The following is a 24891-nucleotide window of genomic DNA, read 5'->3' on the forward strand; positions in this document are numbered from 1 at the left end:
CAGCCGCAACAATATAGTTTGGTCTAGTATATTTTGCAGTTAGCAATTGACTTCCAAATTTTCAATAAAATTTTGTGCATTCTCATTAGGCAATCCAGAAACTGTGGGAATTTGTCTGCCATGTTTGATTGCCACAAAAACACTTACATGTGACGTCGAAAACTCAAGGGATGTCGATGGATCGCTCCAGTACCTAAATTACCTCACACTCGGTAACCCAGCCCCCAATGCTTGGCTTCACAAAACCTCACGACCCTCCAAAGGCTGCAATCCAATTATATGACCGCCTTAACTACTGTCCACAATTTTCACATACATAGGCAGTTGTCCGTAAGGACCCACATCTCTTTTACATTCATTGCCTGCAGAATAAACATATTTCATAGAAATTGGATCATAAGAGCGCTTGGTCCTTAGTGGGGGCACCAAAACAATGTTAGCATGCAAACAAGAAGGAAAATGAATGTCCCTATAGCCTTGCACGAGCAAAACACCGTCGGAACGAAGAACTATTGAACGACCAAAAACACTTGTAGTAAACACCTATAGAGATTTATGAAAAACCCTCCAAGTATGAAACACACTCAATGTCAGGAGAAACAAACGACATCATGATGAAGTACGTCTTGTGGAGAGGTCCATAGAGTATCCATAGGCAAAAAACAAAGAAGAAACGAAGAAGTTATGGCCGCTTGAACATTGAGGTGTCCTTTTTCTTGCTCAAAAATGAGCTCTCTGGAAGTTTTTGCAGATCTGCAGAGAATTGCTGTAACATTTAATGGTCTAAAAACTTATGTGTAGCAGAAATTATCATGAACATAGTGGGCATTTCATTAGAATAGATTCCTAATGAGAATTACAAGAGTGCTTGGGTGGAGAGAGCAACAAAAAGCATAACACCTAGTTAGATAGCATCAACAATACTTTCAAAAGAGAGAGAAATTAAGCTATTGACGACAGTTGAGGACTGGATTTGCATGGAGCCGGTCCCCCCTCCAAAAGTCTTTGTATTATGGTTTCTCCCATCAAGAGAGACATTGTACAATATAATTCTTTGTGTTCCTTCAAGACTAGCTAGTGCAATGAAGATGAAATCTTCATGCACTAAGCAAAATACTTAGCAAACACAACTTTAATTATCCCCGTTCTCAGACCCAAGACCTCACACACCTTCGAAGATGGTGAGAGCTAGCAGGGTATGAGAGTAGATTGAGTGGAAGAAGGAGTATCTTACGAGAAAGATGTACATCTCCTCACATAATCACTCATATTATCATAGCTTAGCTTAGTAAATAGCATGGTAGAGGAGATGAGCATGCATTGAAGCTTGGCTCTTGGTTGGATTTGCATCCACATGCCAAGAGTGTGTCGATGTAGGCTTCTATCTCACAAGCTTGGAGTAGGTGATGAGCTCTCCATTAAAGCTTGAAAAGAGATAGTCTTCTCTTTCTTCACACGGGAGATTGTGTGAGTGTGTGTGTGATAATGCCTTGCAACAATCAGCCCCCTCTCTCTCTTGGGCGAGCCCTCTTGCTATTTGCTCTTGCTTTTCCCCCATTGGACCTCCCCAAGTCAATCCAATGGCGATTAAGTAGCATAAGTGATAGCCTTCTGACATGTGTCCCCCTTTCCCCTTTTGTGAGAGCTTAATCAATTAAACTTAATTGATTTAAATGAATTAAATCCCCATTGGACCTTTCCCCATTCTGACCAATAGGAATTAAGTAGCCCATTGGGCTACTCAATTCCTATTGGACCCCTTCACGGGCTGTCCAATAATCATCCAGGAGACTTAATTTTCATTGGTTCTTTTTATTAAGTGTTTTAAAATTAATTAGGCTAAATTTACTCTAGCCTAATTCTCATCGGTCCACTTCAAGGGTCATCCAATAGGAATTGAGCACACTTTGGGAGCAACTAGCTTAGGCATCTGACATGTGTCCTTCATTCCCTTTGTGTAAAAGGGGCTTGTGTGTGTGTGTGTGTGTGTGGCTTTCTCTCTCATCCCCTACTTGCTAGGCTCTCCACCTCCTATGTAGGGATATGCAAGACTTTTTTGGTCACACACAAAGCATCCAATTCCTGAAGGTTGACCTTTGGACATAACCTTTGAATTTTGGAACCTTAGCATTTTGGAAGTCTTAATGGGCTGAACCTTAGGGTCTTTTTAGCCCATTGTTTCACATGGCTCTTTTGCAGATGGCCCCTCCGGATCCCTATTTTCCCTCCTTTGGATCCCTACTGTGGCCGGTGTGCTAGCTTAACCAATATTCTAGCTTTTTCTCCCCTGGCACTTCCCCATATTAAATGATCAGTTTAACATGAGAAAATAATTTAGGAGAATTAGATATTGATTATTATGACATTACCTCTCTCTTGAAATCATAGTCGTCCTCGAATATGGTGTAGAGAAGATAAAGCATATTCATGAGTCCTTTTCTTAGCGGGTAGAGGATCCCTATGTTACCCTACGACATCATTCCACAATGGATGACTAGTCCATTTGGCGCTTGAGAGCCTGAGACTGCCGCAAGCATGTCTGCACATTAGTCCTATCAATCTTCCATAGTAGAGTGACAAGCTCTACTTGGTGTTTGGGAGACGTCGTCTCCGCAAACTTGATCTAAGCATGCATACTACTTCATTTTTGTGCACAATAAAGAAAAAGTGAGTCTTATAAAACAAAAACTTTGTTCATTTTTAACATTTTGTACATTTGCTTACTCTTGGAAAGCATTGTAAGCATTGACAAGGTTTAGGTTATCCTTTAATTGTATGCCTTGCATCCATCTAGCATCTTCAAAAGGATAATTCTTAAACTTAATAAGATATCGTCGGATAATCTTACCTCCTCTTAATACCTTGTCTTCATGTCGAAGAATGGACTCGGGCTGCAGCACCTCCTCTTGGTCCTCGATCTCCGGTGGGTCTTCAATAGTTGGTTCTTGAGGTGGCTCTCCTTCGTAAGGATTTAATAGGCTCACATGGAAAGCATTGTGTATGAGCCAATGATTGGGCAACTTGAGTTGATAGGCCATCCCATTGATTGGCCTAAGAATCTGGAAGGGACCATAGTACCTTTTTGTTAGCTTAGCATAGTACTTTTGGTGTCCCGTAGGATTCTTGCCTGTCGTGTGCCTTAATCGAGCCTTGGGAAACTTTAATAAGACTCAATCATTTTCTTTAAAGGCTTGGGATATTCTGTGCTTGTCAGCAGCAGCCTTTTGCCTTTGCTGTGAGATAGAGATAGCATCCTTAATCTTTTGAAAAGATTCTTGTAGGTCTCGGCTATACTCATTTGCAGCGAAGATCTTCCCATGTACCTTAAGTAGCCAGGGACTTTTTTATCTCCCCTCAATTACCTCGAAAGGTGATTTTCCCGTGGAAGTATGTACAGTGTTATTGTAAGCATACTCCACTAAGGGTAAGTACTTCTCCCATTGGGATCTTTGATCTACTTCCGTTACATAGGCTTTTAGTAGATCGAGAATGGTTAGGTTAGCTATTTCACTTTGGCCATCCGTTTGTGGATGATAGGCCGAAGAGAAGTTTAGCCTTGTCCCTAAATTCTCAAAGAGACCCTTCCAGAAATTACTGGTCATTCTAGGATCTCTATCCGACACTATGGACATTGGCAAGCCATGGTACTTGAAAATTTGTGAAATGAAGAGGGTTGCCATTTGATGGGCTTTGATAGTCTTTTTGACAGGTATAAAATGATCTTGTTTATTGAACCTGTCTATCGTCCATATTCCCGTATTCCCATGGATAGACTTAGGCAATCCAAAGATAAAATCCATGGATATGCTCTCCCATGGTGAATTAGGGATTGGCAAGGGTTGAAGCAATCCAAGTTGCTTCCCTCTATCAATTTTGTCTTTTGGCATACCACACATTTAGAAACATACTCTTGTATGTTCACTTTCATGGTAGGCCAATAGAAATATGTTTCAATTCCCTTTAAGGTAGACTGAATCCCTCTATGCCCCGCATAAGGTGGAGCATGAGATTCATACATTACTTTCTCACGTAATGAGTTAGTAACGCATAGTCTATTTCCATAGAGAAGATAACCATCTTGTAAAGTAAATGGTTCTTCTTTCTTCCCTAATGCAAGGTCTGAAATCACATCTCTAAAATCGGGATCAATAGCATACTCATCTATCATTGAAGATAGTTCATTTGAGTTGCTATGGAAACCGCATTCACTCTCGGCCGTCTTGAGAGTGTATCAGCTACTTGATTATGCTTGCCAGCAATGTGAGCAATATGAAAATGAAATTGAGAAAGGAAATTTGCCCACCTCATTTGTTTGTCGGAGAGCTTGGTCTGCGTCATGAAGTACTTAAGACTTTGGTGATCCGTTCGCAGAATGAAAGGAGTCCCCAATAAATAGTGCTTCCATGAGTCTAAGTCATGTAGAACTGCAAGGAGTTCCTTTTCATATAAGCCTAGAGCTTGCTCAACAGGGTCGAGCCTTCGACTCTCATAGCCTATGGCGTGCCCTTCTTGGAGCAAAATAGCTCCAAGGCAATCACCACAAGCATCACATTGGACCTCAAATGGTTTTGAGAGATCAGGTAGTGTAAGCACAAGTTGAGAGATAAGCTTTTCTTTTAAGCTTTTCGAAAGCATTGTTCTCCTTAGCAGACCATGTGTACCTAACGCATTTCTTTGTTAGGTCATGTAATGGCCCCGCAATTTGTGAGAACTTTTTTATGAAGCGTCTATAGTATGCACACATACCTATAAAGCTTCTTAGTTCATGAAGATTCCTTGGTTTAGGCCATCCTTTTATTACCTCTAACTTTGATGGATCCATTTGGATGCCATCTTGAGAGATAATGTGACCTAAATACTGAATCTCTTGCAAGAAAAAATCACTTTTCTTTCGATTAACATAAAGTTTATTCTCTCTTAAAACTTGAAATATTACCTGGAGGTGTTGCATGTGTTCGTCTAATGAATTAGAGTAGATGATAATATCATCAAAGAACACTCCAATGAAGGTTCGATGAGGCCTGAACAGCTTCTCCATCAAGCGGTTGAATGTGGCTGGTGCATTAGTCAAGACAAAAGGCATGACAATATATTCGTAAAGACCAAATGTGGTGCGAAATGCGGTCTTTACAATGTCTTGATCAACTATCCTTATTTGATGATAGCCACTTTTTAGGTCAATCCTACTAAAGTAGGTCGATCCTTGTAGCTTATCAAATAGGTCTTCTACCCGTGGAACGGGAAACCTATTCTTGATAGTGATCCTATTTAGTGCTCTATAGTCGACACACATACGATATGTGCCGTCTTTCTTTGCACTGATAGCACAGGTGAGCAAAATGGAGATGAGCTAGGCCTAACCATGCCCCTCTCAACTAACTCATGCACTTGCCGCATAATCTCCTCTTGTTGAGCTTGAGAAACTCTATAAGGAGGTTTGTTAGGCGGTGAACTTCTTGGAAGAAGTTCAATTGCATGGTCATCATTACCTCGTTTAGGAGGTAGCTCACAAGGGATGTCGTCAATAAAAACATATTGAAACCCCTTGAGAAAATTGGATAACTCTAATTCCTTTTGGTTGCTTTTATTTTCTTTTGCTAAAGCATTAGGTTCATTTTGAGAATCTTTAACAAAAATAATGTACACGAAAATAGAGCTCTTTATTGACTTGTTGAAAGCTGGTGTATGTACAATGGGGATAGTGTTACCCATTTCCTTAGCATCTATATACATGTCTTTTTCCCTGAACTTAAAGGAGATTCTCCTTTCAGGAAATTTAACATCAGCAGCCAGGCGGTCAAACCATGGTGCCCCTAGGATTACATTCTCATGCTTGAGAGGAGAGATAAAGAAGTCCTCTTTGTCCACATAGCCTTGGACATGAAGCCTCAATTTCCCGATTAAGGGAGTGACTGAAGCTTCTTGCCCCTTGAAGGCACTATCTGCGGGTAGGACATCTCCCATCTCGTAGAATTGTATGCCTAGCTTGGTGGCCAACTCTATAGATATAAAATTGTGATTAGAACTAGGGTCAAAGAGAATAAAAGCATCATGTTCTCTTACCTTTCCCCAAGCATGGCATAGAGGAGATCCTTTGTGATGAGTTTGGTGAGTCTCCTCCTCTTGGATTTCAACCAAGGAAGCATCTTGGCGGTTGTTCTTTTGGGGACAAGCGCGGTATGCATGCCCTTGTTCGTCGCACTTGAAACACCGGTTATCCTTGCGATAACGCTCAAGCTCTTCAGGAGAGAGTTTTTTCTTACCTTTGTAAACTCCCTTCTCTTTAGCTTTGTTGGAGTTGCCCTTAGGAGACTTTTGGACATTGTCCTTCCCCTTAGGCTCATTGGAACCCTTGTTTTCCGGGGGCTTATTATTTCTTTTAGCCCCCGTTTGGAAATTGATTCGAGAGGCCACCATAGTATGGTGTATTACCGCCGATATGCTACGTGGCCTTTGGGAGTTGACATACTCCGCCATTTCTTCGGTTAAGCCCACACAAAATTGTTGTTTTTACTCTCCAAAATCCAACTTTTTGAAGACAGTGGCTTTGAGTTGTAGGTCCCAAAACTTATCTACATATTTGTGGATGGATTCATAGGGAGAGAGCTTTAAGCTTCGCCATTCGGTGAGTACTTTGTCTTTGGCATGACGTGTCTATATTTGTAATTATATACAAAATAAAAACATTGTGTATATGTGCTACATAGACCCAAGGTATACTAGACGTGTCTTGGCAAGAAACTATAGCTCAAAGATAACACACCCGGTCAAGCCATATAACCATGTGGAAAATTGAGACTGTAGAATTTGTAACTACATGTAAAAGAAATTAACAATCTTAAAATATTTAATGCTATGATTTCACACATCTAGTTTGAGATTAAGTACATTCTTTATTGAGTTAATACAAGACTACCACCCAAAATTGTGAGTATCACTAACTTGCAAAATCTAAGCTAGATTTCGAGCTTGCCTTGAAAAAATTTGACGAAATGTGACAAGATTTAGTGTAACTACCGATAGATGCTTCAAACTATGATCTAAAAGCCGATTTAATGCATCAAACAAGTAACGAGAGGCTCAGGGAGTCAACAGCATTGGTGGCTGCAGTGGAAGAAGTTGGGACTCGGATGCAAGCTCCAACAGGTCGGGACATCAAGACTAAACGTCACTGATCAGCAGGTCAAGACTCGGCCGCCATAGCTAAAGTCTAAGGGCATTGAGCAGGGGAAAATGAGTCCACGACTAAAGTGAACTGAGAACTCACCCTGCGTCTGGCAATTGCTTCGCTTGCAAGGTGCTAGCCTTCCATCGTGAGCGTCAGCACAAACTCCTCCTCGCATCGTCATCATCCTTGCCGAAGAAGTCTAAAAGAGGAAGCTTAATAAGATGAGGCCCAAGGAAGCCGTTGAGAACGTGAACTTGCTGCGGGAGATAGAGCTCAAAACTACAAAACAACTACAAAACAAAGGCCTCAAAGCAGGCAGTCACAGATTTAACTGATCAGTAGAGAAAAGCTAGTTTTTTTATGAGATGTAGCTATAGTAGAAAGAAAAAACCGTTGTTCCAGGTATACAAGATACCATCAACCAGTTTGGTAGGATTAATGACACAATGCTGAATACATTGAAGCTTCTGCCACTACAAAAGCTTGCATCATAATGTATAGACAAACATCTCAAGCATAGAAACAATATACAGTTTACAGATCAACATTAATTGAAGAAAGAGTTTGTGGCAAAGCCTTGCTAACTTGAAACAAATTTGGAATCCGGCACTGGTTGGGAGTGGTGAGCGTAGATCTAAAGCCAATGTCTACCAAGTGAGGGGGGATACTAGGAAGCTAGAGAAGTTAGAACAACAGCAGCGGTGAAAATTTCACTTAAAGAAATCTGACAACCTTCACTGAGGACAGATCTAAACATTGTTTTCAAACCTCCACTGAGAAAGGATCTGAACATTATTTTCAAACAAGACGACTGCACAAGCTAGCTACATTGTCAAATATAAACAAAACTGACAAAAAAATTATACCAGACATAAATGGAACTGTGCCATCGGAGAAATGACAAAGAAGGCATGACAAAACAGTATTTCACAGAATAAAATAGAATAAAGAACGATAGAATGAGATCTTAAAGGCACTCACCTTGAAGGCAGTCATAGTTTTCAGCCTCTTTGCAGAAAACGTCAAGGACATAATCAATGAGCTCCACGACTTTGGTGTAGTGACCCTTGGGCCCAGTTGTTGCCAGCTCCGGACTGGCCAAAGACAAAGTTATCGGGGTGGAAGATCTGCCCATAGGGGCCAGTTGTTCGAACACTGTCCATAGTACCTGGCTCCAGATCCATGAGCACGGCGCGAGGCACATAACAAAACACTGATTGGTAGCTTCCCATCATCCACATACACCTTCACATTATCTTTTGCAATCCCTGGCATATCCATTCTAAATCTCACAGCATTTTCATCTTGTGTAGTAGCCCAAGCTCTCCTCTGAGTGGGCAGGGAGACGCGACATGGAACAACATAAACATCTGTTGTATCATCAACAGCTTGCACTGCATTGTCAAACTCTGCAAGACGCAAGAACAAGACAAATGTTTTAAAGTTGGTAAAAAAAGAGGACAAGAAGCAAACTCTAACGTAGATATTGTCAGCACTTAAAGAAAGAAAAATTTTACAAACTATATGTAAATGTCCTGCGATTCAGCCAAAACCAACCAAACTTACACCCAGAAATAGCCCTTAGACCTACTTCTAGTTGTCAAGTGCAACACGAGAGACAATGGGAGAGTGTGGTGGGGGCCAATAGGAACAAGAATTCTTGTTTCAAAGATCATGCCTGCCACTGGTCTCCCGACCATGGAGGTATGAAAACTTCCTCATATGTCCATACTAGGAGTATCAACACGCTTACAAATCCTGCAAGAGTTTATCATGCCTGCCACAGTGGTCTCCGCACCATGGAGGTATGAAACCTTCCTCATATGTCCATACTAGGAGGAGTATCAACGCGCTTACAAAACCTGCAAGCGTTTACAGCTTGAAATACACAGCCAGCTTGCCACAGACGCTCAAAAGATTTTTACTTCATCATAAAGGCCTACCTTGCATGCCTTCTCAGGGGAGAATTTTAATTCTTTACTTTCAAGATGATTTGAACTAGTACTGAACAGTTTTGAAGGTTTAAGACGTCAACACAACTAGAACCATTAAAAACAAGATCAAATCCTGCATCAGATTCACAAAGAAGCCCACAGTCCCCCCAAAAATCATCAACTTCAATCCATTAAACAAAAGCTTAAACACATTTGTGATTCTGAGTAGAGGGAAATTGATAGTAGACTCACGAACTTCTACATTGTCTTGAATGTCCTCATCTTCATCAGTAGTAGTAGTATCATCTTCAGCACTGACAACAACATCAGCAGCTCTATTTGCAAACCTATGAGTTGCGAAAGTGCAAGCCGCAATGTATGATTCCACACCAGAGCCTAGAGCCCTTGAAACAAGAAAGGGAAAAAAAGAGAGCCTTTTGACAAGTAATGCCATCGAGAAAATTGAAGAAGCATCAACAAAACCTCCTGCAAACAACTAACAAACACTATAGGTAGATGAATTCAAGAAGCACATGCATGAGCACCGCACGTAATACACCTACAGACTGACGTGCGCAGACATTGTACGAGTAGATTTCAGCAAGCGGACAACTTGTAGTAATATCCAACCAGACTTTCACAAGCTCCTGCACACAGAAAAAATTATCTTCAGGATAATCCAAGCTGTGAATTTCCGTTTTAGCAAGACAAAAGACTACATTTTTTTGCCAACCTCACAAGTAGTTTGGACCTTCAGAATGGTTGTTGCGTATAAAACTAAACATCGCTGCCCATATTAGACTACAAATATTCAGATAGTAGGCAGATGAACATCTTCGTACAGGGTGAAGGAAATCCCAAGCAAACTCTTAACCTTTCCTAACATGCACAAAGAAGAGAAGCACGAGAACGTTAACCTTTCACAGAGAAGGAAGAGAAGTGCACAAAGGAAACTCACAGGCGAGGATGGAAGAAGAGGGGGAGACAACGACGCAGGCAACCATACGGCAGTCTAAATGATCGTCACACAATCGAGGAAACGAAGCGAATGGAAGCTACCAAAATCTCAAGAATGATAGACAGAGAAACATTAAACCCAAAACCTACGTTTAACACCTCAGTCACACGCAAGAGCAGCCACGTGACTAGACAAAATGTGAGTCTTCTTGGCACTTCGTAATCTCTCAAGGAGTGCTCACATTAAAAAAAAATTGCAACTCATTAAGGAAGATATTCCCCTATTTGCAGGGGACATATGAAAGCCCGAGTAATGCAACTGAACAGTGGTGTCATTATTCATCAGATATCTCTCATGTACGTCTCGCGAACCCACTCTCTCTTTCACAAATTCACAACCTCACGGAGCTTCTAGCCCTATGCAGCTCGCTCAGCTAGAGTGTGGAAACCCTGAAAGACAAAGAAAGGATCGAAGGCTTGGGGCATCTCTTATCATGGGCGTCCCCAACACATACCTCTCTCTGTGTATATCAATGCTATTTATCCTCTTATCTCTCTCTCCCAATTATAAGCAAAGTGAGTTGTTGTTTAAGTACACATTCACTCTCTCCAGCTGCACGTCAGCGTCGCTGCTGTGTATGACCTCTGTGCGCGCGTGCACACACACACACACACATAACAAGTCTTCCGTTCAACTCTCCTCGTCGGCTAGATTTTTAAGGTATCTTGGGATAGTTTCCTACGACGTTAAACACTCTTCTTCTTCTTCTTCTTCTTCTTCTTCTTCTCTCTCTCTCTCTCTCTAGCCAATGTGTAGCAGGACAGACAGGAATTAGGATGTATTCTTGTTCTTCAATGATTGACATTTTGTTGATAACTACATTGATGTGTTATCTTTGTGGACATAATCGCCTGTTTTGTGAGGTAATATGTGACAAATTACATGCTAACCACTCAAAAATGCATCTCAATTGCCAAAAAGGAATAAAAATTAGAAAAGCTTGATCAATCCGACCAAAATAGATACATGGGTACTTTGGGAATTCTAAAATTTTGAAGGGTATTTTGGAAATTTTGACAAATTAGAGGGGTTTGAGCTTGGCTTTAAGAAAACAAGGAAATTTACATAAGCTTTAGTGTAATTATCAACAAAAGCCTTTAATTTTGACCAAAAAACGAGAGAATTTCAAGTTTTTCCTTACTATCACCACGCCATGAAAGTATTATCGATGCAGAGAGAGAGAGAGAGAGAGAGAGAGAGAGAGAGAGAGAGAGAGAGAGGCTTACTAATGTATTTAAGGTGGCTCAGGTAGTTGAATGTAGCAACCACCCTCCTCCCCCTCCCCCCCCTTATGTGTACGGTATGATTATGAAATAATGAGGGGCTACCGCTATTGTATACGCTTATGTAAAAAAGTTAAAAACCGCCCTATTGTACACTCATGTGGTACCGTACGGAAAAACACAGTGAATCCCCCGGGGGCAAAGATTGAACGCCATCAACTCATCTATTAACCCTTTCATATTACCCATGATACGATATGACCATAGCCTTGATGTTTTTATCTTTGTGTTGTTTTGATATTCTCTTTTGTGTTCTTTCTTTGTGTGTGTGAGTGCAAGAGAGAAAGAGTGGGGCTTCTTTGATTGCACTTCCTTTCAAACCCTAGACTTTATGGCATATATGGTTTAACTCCTTCATATAGTTTTTTGAAGTTCTCTCACAAACTCTCATAGCCAAAAGCCCGGTGCTTTCCTGGCAAGATCAAAAATTTCTTGACAACGCATCACAAAAACACAACAATGCGCAAATATTGATCTCTATGGGATCATGTGTGGAGAACCCACATAAACTATTTATACTCCTTGTTCCACTAACAATATCAACAAACTAATAATGTACGGCTTCTATCAACATCACCAACCTTTGATATCCCAAGAAAACATATCCTCCCTTGTCTTTTTGTAGTATTGTTTGCCCTAATGTGACGTTGTTAAGTCTATCTAAAAGAAAGGACACGACATCCCTTGCATTCATAAGCACAATTCCACTAGGCTTTACATTTTCTTGTGATAAGGCCCACTTTACCACTATCCCTACACCATCATGTTCACCTTTTCCGTGTCCAAAACCAAGGAATTTACAAGTCATTTGTATGTACCTACAAGTATGGAAATGTCAAACTATAGACCTATATTTGACAGTTTAAGGGATTCAAACCTCTAGTATTAAGAAATCGATCAAAGAAAATCTTTTGAATTCAACAATTAGCAAAAAAAACATATCCTATGGAACGTGCTCAATTTTCTACTTGCTCAAAAAAACTTGCTCGCCACTTGGTAGAACTCTTAATTACATTTATGTTGTATGTAGTGCTACTATATATAAAGGCTTTCTTTCTTCTACATAACGCATTTCACAGCTCTAATATATTGTTGATTTGTTTAAAAAAAACCTCTATTTATAGTTGTGGAATGGTCTTTAGTACAACTAAGCTTTTAGGTACAATGTATCACTTTGCAATGGTCAATAGTTTAGGGAAACTTCTCGTACTATGGAGTACTACATGTGGTTGTGAGTTTCTATTTAGCACTAGAAAGTTTGTAACAATAGTTTAGAATATATACTAAGTGCATAGAGTAATTTTATATAGACGATTAGTGTTGCTAAGTGCTACATAATTTGACATAATAATATAAACATTTGAAGTATTTATAATTAGGGATCCAAAGTTCTCATAACTCTCTAAGATGCTATATGTCTTTGCATTCATTTATAGCTTATCATATAGAGATATAAAGTTTTATATAAGTATAAATCATGTATGAAGATACATAGTGTTTATATAAGTCTATAGCACTACATTGTACTATAGAGGTATATAGATTTCCTAGGATGGAAGCTCCTCGTAAATCTAAATGCTAAGAAAAAACAATTTCAACACACATCGTCAACCGTGAGCTACAAGTATGTGACAAACACTTTCCCACATCCCTCGAAGAGCCTAAAAAAGTACTTCTAAGAAGCCTGGTACATGAACTCACTGGCATGTGAATCTAACCCAAGAGTATGAAGAACACACAGTACATGTGTTTGCATGGCACATAAGTTTGCTTTTTGGATTCTCTATTTTGGAATTCCTCGCATATGCATTGTGGAAAATCTAAGATTGTGATCAAGTAGGTGATTCCCTTTGCTTTGAAACCCTCTGTGCTGACATAGAAAACATGCATTTCATTGCACGCAACAATCCCCTCTTTCACCAATTGTGTTGCAAGGTTGCTTCTCAAATCAATCCTTGTTTGAAATTCTTTTGTAAGGTTTGATCTCCATTTAACAATCTTCCCATCCCTATACCTAGATCGGAAGGCACTAGGGACTCTATTTCCCTCTCTAGATTTTGTCTCAAACTAAAGGACAAATCCATTAGCTTGCAAGTGCCTCGCCTCATGTGGCAAAAGATATGGTCCAATTGGGTTATCTCTTGAAACCAACACAGGTCGGTGTGCATAGGCTTTGCGAATGAGGTTTTTCTCAACTTTTTTTAAAAAGTAGTAAAATGACATGTGTCATTAGGATTATACTTGCCTATAGGCATGCACATCAGTGTGCATCTCTAGAGGCAATAAATTCTTTTTGAATGAGATAATGTTTTTCATTTTACAGTGTTTCAAACAAGTAAATACTTGAGGAAAACAGCATGTGTGATTAGGATTATACTTGCCTCTAGGCATGCCCGTCGATGTGCATCTCTAGAGAGGATAAATTATTTTTAATGTAATGCTTTTGGATTTGTTAGGTTTGGTGAATTGTTTTGCTTTGTTAAAGTTAATTAGACATGCATATCAATGTTGATGTGTACATTTTATGGAAATCCTCAAGTGACATGTCCAGTGGACCATAGTAAATTTTGAGAATTAGCCTCATTTACGAAGGAGGTTATGTCTGATTTTTTTTCCAGATTTAGAGTATTTTTTATTCAACGTTGCTTTTGGCCAGTATATCTTGAGGAAAATGGCATGTGTGATGAGGATCTTGCTTGCCTCTAGGCATGCCCGTCGATGTGCAACTCTAGAGACAATAAATTATTCTGAATGTTATGCTTTTGGAATATAGCTAAGTATTCCTTTTTGTTTAATATTAAAAGAAGCCTGTGTTTGGATTTGTTAGCTTTAGATATGCGTGTTTTCATGCATGTCTAGACATAATGCATTGTTTTGCTTTGTTTAAGTTAATTATACATGCATATCAATGTTTATGTATACATGTTATGGAAATCCTCAAGTGGGGTATCTCATGCGTGATTAGGATTTTGTTTGCCTCTAGGCATGCCCGTCGACGTGCATCTATAGAGTTAATAAATTATTTTGAATGTGATGCTATTGGAATGTAGCTAAGCATGTATTTTGATTATAATTGTTTGTTTGGATTTGTTAGCTCTATATATGCCCGTCAACATGCATTGTCTAGAGACAATGCATTGTTTTGTGTTGTTAAAGTTAATTAGCCATGAATAACCGTGTTTATGTATATATTTTATGAAAAGACATAAGCGAGGTGTCCAATGGACCATAGTAAATCTTGAGAATTAGTTCCAATTACAAGGTGTATCTTGAAGAAAATGACATGTGTGATTAGGATTTTACTTGCCTTTAGGCATGCCTGTTTTGACTTGCATCTCTAAAGATAATAATTTATTTTGAATGTGATGATTTTGGAATGCTGGTAAGCATGTCTTTTGTTTATAATTTTAACAAACTTTTGTTTGGGTTTGCTAGCTCAAGATATGCCCATTGACATGCATGTCTAGAGGTAGTGTTTTAAGGCAAAGAATTGGGTTCTCTCTGTGCAAAGGAGTTCATGCCATTTTTCTCAAACCAATTATGATAATGAGTTGACATTGTTTTATGTCTTGTGGTTTTTTTGTCCATACCCACAACACGACAATCAAAGAGAGTTAGACCTCTATGAGAATAGTGATCAAGTGTCCTCAGTTTCAGCAATTGAGATGTCAGAGAATCAGGGGACTCAAGAGGAATAAATTCACTCTATTGAAATGGGAGAAGAGTCTGTGCATGAAGTTGACAACACCCTAGCTCCTAAAGAGAATAACCTCCAAATCATTCCCTGGGAAATGCGAGATGAGGTTACCGCAGACACATAGATAAATGAGGAGCAGGATATTTATATGCATAGGAGAGTTGATGTATTGTAGAGCACACATATTATTAGCTGCTCTGATTTTCCTCCTATACCATTGTGCATGTTAATTCCTTATGCTAGAGTAAGGGGACTTAGAGACGATCCCAATGGCCTAAAAGTTGCATTTTCAAAGGAAGGATATATGCAAGAAAAGGGGGCTTTTATTGTTTCACTTTGGACATTAATAGAGAGCAGACACTTGTGACACGTGAGAACAAGGATCTTGTTGTTGTTTTGTGCTTTTATTGTTTCACTTTGGACATTTAATAGAGAGTAGATACTTGTGACACATGAGAACAAGGATCTTGTTGTTGTTTGGAACTTTCAACTTGTTTTTCATTTCATCTTTGCATGTTTTTCATTTTGAAGATGAAATCAAACAAATTTGGGATTCACTATGGAATGATATTTATGAGGAATTTGAGAGAGAGCTGATGCGGCAACCAAAGTTCGTGGATCTTATAGCACACATGTTTTATGTATGGGATGGAAATCATCACACCCATGCATGGACTCAAGCTATCAAAGAGAAATTCTCCACTTCAAAGGAGAAACATTGTAGAGTGCTATGCACTATCATATACCCTACCAAGGTTCTTAAAACTGCTTTATTGAGTAGCTTGTAGAGAATGATTGAGTAGGTGCTTTTGTCTTATGTTTATAAGTTCTATTTTTTGTGATTACTTAATTAGTTTCTTTCAGTATGAATATATATACTTTGGTGGCCACCCACATATTGGACAAGATTGTTAACACCAATCGCACATGTGCGGTTGATCATGAAAGCTACATGAAATCCCTCCTCAAGAAAGATCAAAATCTCATTGCAATAGTTCGCACGAAGTATGCTAAGGGTGCAGAGCCATGGTATCCCCTCACACAATGCTACTTGGCATGCTAGTTTTTCATGTAAGTAGGCATTGAGTATATCTTTGTTGTTGGTTGTGTCTCTTAGATTTGTGGTTATCTCTTACAAAAGCATATTTTGTTTTAAGGTTCAAATTACGAGAGAGAGAGAGAGAGAGAGAGAGAGAGAGAGAGAGAGAGAGAGAGAGAGAGAGAGAGAGTAAATTGAATCAACTTAAGCAAGGGTTGTCTGAAGAAGAAAGAAAAAAAGAGGAGGAGAGCATTTTGCGGGAGATAGTACATAGATATCAAGAACATATTGAAAAGGTACACCAACTACATAAACATGAAGTCAATGTGTTTGTTGTAGTCATTAACATTATGTTGATAATGTTATTTTGTAGCTCTTGAAGATTGTGGATCCCAACCTTGGGACTGATTGGTTGGCAATAATTATGTCATTTAAATGGGGAAATGATAGTTGGACAACTTTAGAGAAGCTCAACTTGATTGCACTTCATGATGCTCCTGTGAAAAATAAGATCCAGTGGTCTCACTACTTGAGTCCGACAAGATCACAAGGGCAGCATTTGGTCTAAAGAAAGGGGATCATGTCTTTTGACAATGAGTATGGAGGCATATTCTATTTTATATAATTTTTGGTTTATGTCAAGTAGTTTTATTCTATGATAATGCTTTTTCTTGGCTATGTAGGGAAGGATACCTTGCTCATGTCTTTGAGACAGAAACACAGCTTGTTTCAGATTTTTTGGATTTGTCACGGGGGATGGTATCCTTGCCACATGATTTCACTTTGGGGTTCTACTTTGATGAGACAAAGTATGAGGCTAGACCATCCCTTTTTCCACTTGAGATCTCTTAAGATTTCAAAACAAAGGATGTCAAGAAATAAGCACTAAAGAACATGGATACTTTTCAAATGGTAGCTTAGTAATTGGCGTACAGGTTTGCAACTAGTTTAATCTTGCTTCTATGTTACTTTGGTCTCTTGTGTTTAATATTTTAGTTTCTTGTTAGGTTTTTTGTTGTTTTTGGTTTCATAGGGAATTTGCCAGCCCTCCCATATGTAGTGAGAAAGTGGGCACAAACTACACTAGAGGAGGCATACATGTATCCCCCCAGCATGCCCACTATGACCACATGGGAGAGAGATACATGTCCCTGGTAGTTGGATATGGAGAAAGGTCACATCCTCGCCTCGGAGAGAGAGCTTTGAGAGGCTATGCTAAGTGATGCAGCATCACAGGTACCACCGCCACCCTCTACTTCAGAGGAGAGACAATCAGGTATAATCATATCTATCTTTGACCAAAATGTACTGATGCTTTTGATTCTAATAATGTTGCTTGTCTCTATTAAGGTGCTTGCTCTGCCCATAAGGGAAAGGAGACTGTGGTTGATACCACTATTGTAGATGATATTCCGGAGCCTATTTTAACTCAGAGCATTGGAAGACTTAGGAGTCCAAATCTCTCCATTACCTTTGTAACTCCTTTGTCAACTTTTCTTAGCTCTAGTTCTTGTTGAGCTCTTGATATCTATATGCAGTTTTGGTGTAATTGCAGTTGGTCTTTGGTTGACTGGTTGCAAAATCTTTGTGTAGCATTTGTAGAACCTTTGTGCAAGAGGAGAATTCTTTGAAATCAGTCTCTATTTTGTATTCTCTTGAGAGTTGTGGTAGACTTGAGTAGAATTTGATGTCATTCTATCGTAGACCTATTTCTTAGGTATCCTAGGATGATATTGAGGTTCATCCCTAGTGGGTCTTCTTTCTTTGGAGGGTCTTGAATGCACTTCATATGCACTTATCTTTGGTTTTGGTACCCCTATCTGTCTACTACCTCTATAGTAATCATGTTCTTTTAAGCTCCATAGTGATGCTATCCATCCCATGTGTTTGTCTTTCTATGTTGATCTTTCATCTTCAATCCACAGTGAATCATTGACTTTGACTAAACTAGGCAAAACAAACATTTTTTTGACTTTCTTTTGCTTTCTTGAGTTCTTGGGTTGTCATACCTTTGCTTTTTTGGGTGGCTCCCTAGAGATTTTGTTTGGATCAACAATTGACTTGAAGTTTTGAAAGCTTGACTTGCTTGAAGAAGCTGATTCATGAGGGTATCCATTGTCACACCTTTTGTGTTAATCGATGGAAGGTGTACTTTAGCTTTACCTTTATCAGCAAGATGTATCCTTGATTCTTGTGACTTTTGCAACTGTAAATCGAACATTAATGGTATTTGTAATTGCTACTTGCTACCACTTGGGAAAGAGAGTATCAACATTGTTTCTTCTCTGTAGGCCTTGTGTTGATCTAACCACCACTGATGTCCAAGGATGACATCTACAAGAATTTACTTTGAAGGCTTTATGTGAAACTTTATCTCCTCTTCATGCTTTTGGATGCTAACAATAGCAACCATTTCTTCTTCACTCGCATCCTTCCCTAGCATTGTCTGGCTATCTTGTTTGCATGGAGTGATCTTGAGTATTCTTTGGATACTATATGCAACCATATTGCACTTTTCTTCTTTATCCAATAGAGAATTGCATACGACACTAGCTCCATTATCAGTGTTGAGGATTGTAGCTATCCTCATTGGTGGCTCTATTGAAGGTCCTTGTCTTGCTCTTTTTGTGGTTTCATCTTGCTTCAGCTTGGTCTCTATGGAAGGTGACTTGAGACTTTGAGTTCCACTAGGACTTCTATTTGCTTCTTGGTTGTGTACAACCTCATTCTTCTTAACTTATGGTGTTGGTGGCATTCTCTACTCAATAGCTCTCATGGTTTCTCTTTGCTCTATTTGAAGTGCACTTGATGTTGCTTGATCTTCTTTAAGCTCTTCTAAATTTTTGTTGGGTGGAGTTGATTCATCTTTAATAAAATTTCCCTTGGCATTGATCTCCATTTGAGTTTTACCTGATGACTTTTTCTTGTCACCCGCAGGTGATCAGTCTTGGTCTTCCTTCCTTGTTGTCTTTGAAGCCAACATTTATCTCATTTATCTCCATGTATGCTCATGAATTCATGAGCATCTTCTAGTTGCGGTTGGCCACAATTTTTCCAAGTGCAAAAAGACATGAGGTTCTTATCTAGCTTTACTTCACTTGACATATTTTCTTTGTTTTCACCAATAATGTTGCACTTGATTTTCTCTGGATCTCTTTCTAATTGACTAATTTTGTTGTGGTTGTGTCCTTGGGTTGAACTTTTTTTTGCATATTCTTTGCTTTGACCATTTGCTTCAATCAAAGTTGACTTGATTGGCTGTGATATTGCACCTTTTATTTGCAACTAATGAGCATTATCTGCCTGCATTTGTGTAACTTTTGATCTTAGAAGATCCACTGTACTTTTTGGAAAAATCTGACGCTTAGGAGGAGATTTTGGTGGTGACCTTTGTGTAGTCTTTTGAGCTTTAGCTTCCATTGATTTTGACTATTTTGTCACTTGTACTTGCATCTTGAGGCTTTGCACCATCTTCAGATAGTCTTTGACTTCAATCTTACCATCCATAGGGGTTTGTACATGGTCATGAACATGCTCATATTCATGGCCATGTGCATCTCGATATGCATATGTGAGCTTGGTCACATGAAATTGCTTGAACACTATAGGATTTGTTGGCTTTTGACTCTGACTTGTGGAGATCAACTGAAACTTTTGTCCTTGATGATCATCATATTGGCATGTGTCATCAGATTTTGAGGGAATCCACATCAACTAGGAACTTCCAACAACCATATGATATTTCAATGGCTTCTGCTTTGAAGGGGTCTGCTGGCGAGAAGTTATAGGGCTTCTAACTTGTGTTGAATTTCCTAGGTACAAGAGTCGAGTTTGATGTATTTACAACTCCCCCCTTCCTAGGGTAATCACTAAATCTTTCTCCATTGTGAGAGCTCAAAACTATCTAGTTCTAGTTTGGTCTCACCTTTTGGGACTGTGAGAGCTCAAAATTATCTATTTATGGTTTGGTCTCACCTTTTGGGACTGTGAGAGCTCAAAATTATCTATTTATGGTTTGGTCTCACCTTTTGGGACTGTGAAGGCACACTCTAGGTAGCACTATTGATGTTTGGCATTTGTAATCCTTCTACATAGTTTCCCTATGTACCTTCGTGAAACATGACAAATAATTTCCCAAGTCAAGTTGTAGCGAGCATTATCTTCACCGTGATATTATCTATCCCATGGGTCTCCTATCATATGTGCTTTTGTGGTTTCACAACCCAAGGCATCATAGATTTTAGACTCTCGTCTATATCTATGGTTGTTTTGGTCAAAGAATATGCTTGTTTGGCCACAACATTGTAGCTTGATTTTTGATGTGGAGGAGAGTTTGGCTCTAAATACATTTTTGGGTTTACTGGGGTAATGTCATTCAACTCTAGAGAGGATGGGATGTAATATATTCTTTCATTTGAAATGAACCATCCTTCTTGATATATCACTGGGTACATTCTATGAGATGGTATGTGAGCCTTTCAAAATTGGTCAATCCTTTTTGTACAATTGTGCATCCTTGTCTACATAGTGTGCATCCATGAATTATATGTGCCATAGAATGCTAACATTCACTTTGATGTGTTCCTTAGACTCATGAATGATTGCACACTAAGTGGTAGTGGATGCATAATCACTTGCAAACCCAACCCTCTTTTCAAACTTTGGTGCTAGTTGGACACTTTGACCAAATTCACATAGGAATTTGTTGTTTAGAGGATCAATTTCATGCGTTTCATGTGCATGTGCATTTTCATGCAACTTTTGAACTTGTCATGATTTTGTTGGTGCTTCTAATGGTAATGCACATTCATCTTGCTTTGCACTTGATGTGTACCTGCTATTTAGACTACTTGGACAATCCTCTAGGAAATGTCCACCTTTCTTCCACAATCTGAGAAATACACCATTATTGGTGATATTCCAATTGGTTCATCCATTGAAAGCTCTTGATGAAAAGTCTTTGCTTCTGTACTTGCCAAGTTGTTAGCTTCTTCTTTTAGAACATTAGGCAACAAGCTGTAGACTACTCTGTCTTGATCTTTGTACCGCCTTTGACTTGGTTCTTCAATTGGATTGGCTTCTATTGGTTGGTCTATTGGATGTTCCATTTTTGGCTCCTGACTATAGATCTGACCATTGTAATCCATGTACAATGATATTGATTACATATGCACCAACAGTATGGTTTGCTGACTTGTGTAGATGTCTGGATAACCACTTGGATCAATTTTTTGCACTCCTATGTGCATCTCATCTTTGAGCTTGCAATAACTAGCTCCACAAAAATTTGCGAACATTTGGGAGTTTTTTGGATCAAGTTTTACTCTAATCAATAGGATATTGACTCATGTGCTTCTTTTTCTACTCATTAGATACATATGGCCTTTTGAATTTGTATACAAAACCTTATCTCCACTATAGCTTCCATATATCTATAAAACTTGCTCTATTGCATTTGCACCTTTGCTACTATCATTGACTAGCTTTGGTTCACTTGAACTTTCTTCTTGGATTGAATCCATGTTGTGTTTGGTCTGTAAAGTTGTTCCCTAGCAGATTCTATTGTTGCATGGTAAAATTCCCCTTCCTCAGGCTGAAAAGATTGCTTGTGCCCAAGCATTTATGGTATTTGAATGCTTTCTAAACACACAAGAGTTGGGCAACTCTAGCTCAAATGCATTAAAATTGATTGCAGCTCTTTGAAATGATAAAAAAACTAGGGCTTCAAATAGCTCAATCTACAATCACATGTACCCTTGGTGATAACAATCTATCTTTGGAGCACCAAAGATAAAATTTTAGTATTTCAAAATATTTTTGCCTAAGGTAATTTTCTTAGGTTTTTACGCATATTTGCAAGTCTCTCCACTGAGTTTCACAAAGTTTGAACTATATGTGAGTGGTTTACCATCCTTTTTTGTCCCGTCTTGAAGGTTCCCATCTGTTTTGGTGTTTCAAGTCTTTGCACAGCTTCAAAGTTGTTCAAACTTGCTCAAGAGCTCTATAGTGTTCAATGGAAGCTATGTCAATGAAAATTTTGCCAAAATCACCTTTCTAGTAGAAAATTATTTTATGGACGCATATGATAAAATTCTCCAAATTTGAACTTTGACCACTTGAATGGGGTTCTATGATAAGACAAAGCTAACCCTAGTGTCAAAATTAAAAAATCACCTTTCTAGTGAAAAATTTATCTCCAACGCTCATAAGATAAATTTTCACCATTTCAAGAGATTTTTTCACAAGGTGATTTTCTTGAGTTTTTATTTGTGATCTTGGTGTCAAATCAAGAAAATTACCCTTCTTGTGAAAATTTTATCTTATGCACACATAAGATAAATTTTCCCTATTTCAATATATTTTTTGCCCAATGTGACTTGTTTAGGTTCTTATATATGATTTCAAGCTTGTTCACTGAGTTTCACAAAGTTTGGATAGTCTACCAATGTTTTGTCACCCTTTAAATATTTCCAAAATCAAAGGGAGTGGTCTACTCAAATTGTTCTACCACCTTGTAAGTCCAGTTTGCTACTATCAATCTCAAAACTCCCATGTCTATCTTCGGCATGCCTAAGATAGATTTGACAATTTTTGTGGTTTTCTCAGTGCACCTCAAATCAGATGCAATCAATGGTTTCCTACTTACCCTACTCCTACTGAACATGAAAAAATAGTACTGAAAGTAAAAGCTCAACCTCTAGTCTAAAATCCCTACTCTCTACTTAGGTGATGCCCTTACCAAACACTAGCTCGTCTCAAGGACCCTCTACCTAGTCTATTCTACTAGCTAAATCTCCCAAGTATTCCTACTCTCAAGCACATGTGTGTCATGATAAAGTCAAAAACGGTGTTACTCTAGCCAAAACTAGAGGAAGTAATGGAAATTCAAGTGAATGCTGGGGTTTTCTCTAGTCTAGGTTGCCTCATCCCCGACAACGGCACCAAAATGCCGGCCGACTGTCAAGTCTCACCATATCGATGCTAGCAAAGTGAGAACCACAGACATAAAATGTCAATTTGTGGGATTTAGCTGACCTAACTAGTGCATGGAGGCTACAAGAGATGGACAATCTCTTGGAAAACAAAAATCTAGTGAGCTCTCTAACAAATCAATCTCATGTGTGCCACTTTTCTTATCGCAAGCTTGATGCGATGAATTTCTATAGCTATAGCACTCCAAATGCAATGAAACTTACTCTTTGGTATACAGAGTATCCTCATCATCCCCATGTGCTCAAAAGTCATTTCTAACACTTGGGCAAAATCACGCATAAGATAAACAGCATGCTTATCGCAAGCCTAACTGTTAATTTCATGTAGCTACAGTGCTCCAAATGCAACAAAACTTGTTATGTAAGATGTGCAGAGTATCCTCAGCATACCTATGTGCTCAAAAGTCATTTTTAATACTCTGGTAAAATTGTGCATAAGATAAACAACATGTCTAGCAAAGCTTGCTACGATGATTTCATGTAGTTACAATGCTCCAAATGCGACAAAACTTACTACCTAGAATATGCAGGGTATCTTCAATTCTCTCATGTGCTCAAATGTCATTTTTTATGAACAAAATTATGCATAAGATAAATATCCTATTTTAGGTCAATCAATTTTGGACTCTAAAGCACTCAATAGCTTCCTTAGGACACGCTCTATATATTCCTATGGTCAAAAACCGGTTTGGATGTGTGTATGGTGCGTAAGGAGAAAAAATAGTTTGTAGACTGACATGACTAAAACCACAACTTCATCGTGAGAAACTTACGTAAAAAGAGAGAGATTTCACCTGCAAGCACGTTGGTATGCTCGAATTTTCAATGCAACACCACATGGGTGATACACAAAAGATTGAAATAGCAGAGAGCTCACAAGACTGTACTGCAGCTTAGGCTCACTTTTATTATCCAAAACTTAGGTCCAAAGTTACAATTGGCTTTTATACCTTAGCCAAAGTTTTAAATGTGCAATGTCCGACCTTTGAAACTACACAACTTATTGTATATGCAACCTAGCCACACTAACTGACCTATTCTTTACAGCTTGGAACCCTCATTGAGCTCGTAACATGTTACAATATCACAATGGCTAAATAAATAAATCAAAAAATTATAATACATGCCCATTTTGGGAAAATGTGAAAAATATATAACTCCAATCTTCACTACTTCTCCGTGTTTATCTTTGATGTTTATTCATAAGGATTCAATCATTAGAAGCTCTTGTTAATTGACGTCGTCTCGATTAACACTCTTGTTCCCATTCATTTTCCCACATTAAATGGTCATTTCAATATGAGAAAATCATTTCGGATAGTTAGATATTAGATTTTATGACACCTTAAGAAATGGAAAAGCTCTTAGGTGTCGGTAATTCTCATGCTTTTATTTCTTGTATGCAAAGCAAGTGGAGGAGGTGTTCTAATAAAGCACATGTTCATGCATGGGATTATGTTACCCTTGAACCTACTGATGATGTCAAAGATGATGATGACATTGAAGAGTTTTCATATGAAGGACACAATGATGGGTTCAGTGATGCACTTCATGTTGGTGAGGATTTTGTTGTTATATGTCCTCATGAAAATGTGTAGCTTGTGTTGAAATTCACAGCAAAAAAGACTCAGAGCAAAATTTTGTTGAAAGATGCATTGGGAAATGTTTGCAATTCTAGCGCACTTATTGTCAAAGAATTTTGGTACAAGCAAGCAGAAGGAAACTTTTACGAGGTCAAGCTATTGAATTCTAAGCTAGAA

The 24891-nt window shown here is 38.7% G+C and overlaps 1 protein-coding gene across 1 annotated transcript; it reads right to left on the reverse strand.

Annotated features, from left to right (window-relative positions):
- Positions 1-288: 288 nt before the first annotated feature.
- LOC147452630 (uncharacterized) lies at positions 289-9556 on the reverse strand. The gene is made up of 4 exons (XM_086519278.1): positions 9355-9556; positions 8337-8577; positions 8150-8295; positions 289-362 (listed from the first exon to the last, which is right to left on the reverse strand). Exons 1-4 carry the CDS (start codon positions 9554-9556, stop codon positions 289-291), a joined length of 663 nt encoding a protein of 220 aa, XP_086375404.1.
- Positions 9557-24891: the final 15335 nt, after the last annotated feature.

The sequence above is a fragment of the Adiantum capillus-veneris genome, chromosome 8 (assembly GCF_014529385.1).
Source record: "Adiantum capillus-veneris isolate H3 chromosome 8, ASM1452938v2, whole genome shotgun sequence".
Classification (NCBI taxonomy): Eukaryota; Viridiplantae; Streptophyta; class Polypodiopsida; order Polypodiales; family Pteridaceae; genus Adiantum; species Adiantum capillus-veneris.

Bases quoted from the DNA above. Each gene is read 5' to 3' on its own strand.
- LOC147452630 (XM_086519278.1), bottom strand. From the start codon at position 9,556: ATGGCATTACTTGTCAAAAGGCTCTCTTTTTTTCCCTTTCTTGTTTCA. The intron at 8,578-9,354 runs GTGAGTCTACTA...TGCGTCTTGCAG, and splicing joins TCAAGACAATGTAGAAGTTC to AGTTTGACAATGCAGTGCAA. The intron at 363-8,149 runs GTGAGTGCCTTT...TTTATTCTGCAG, and splicing joins AAACTATGACTGCCTTCAAG to GCAATGAATGTAAAAGAGAT.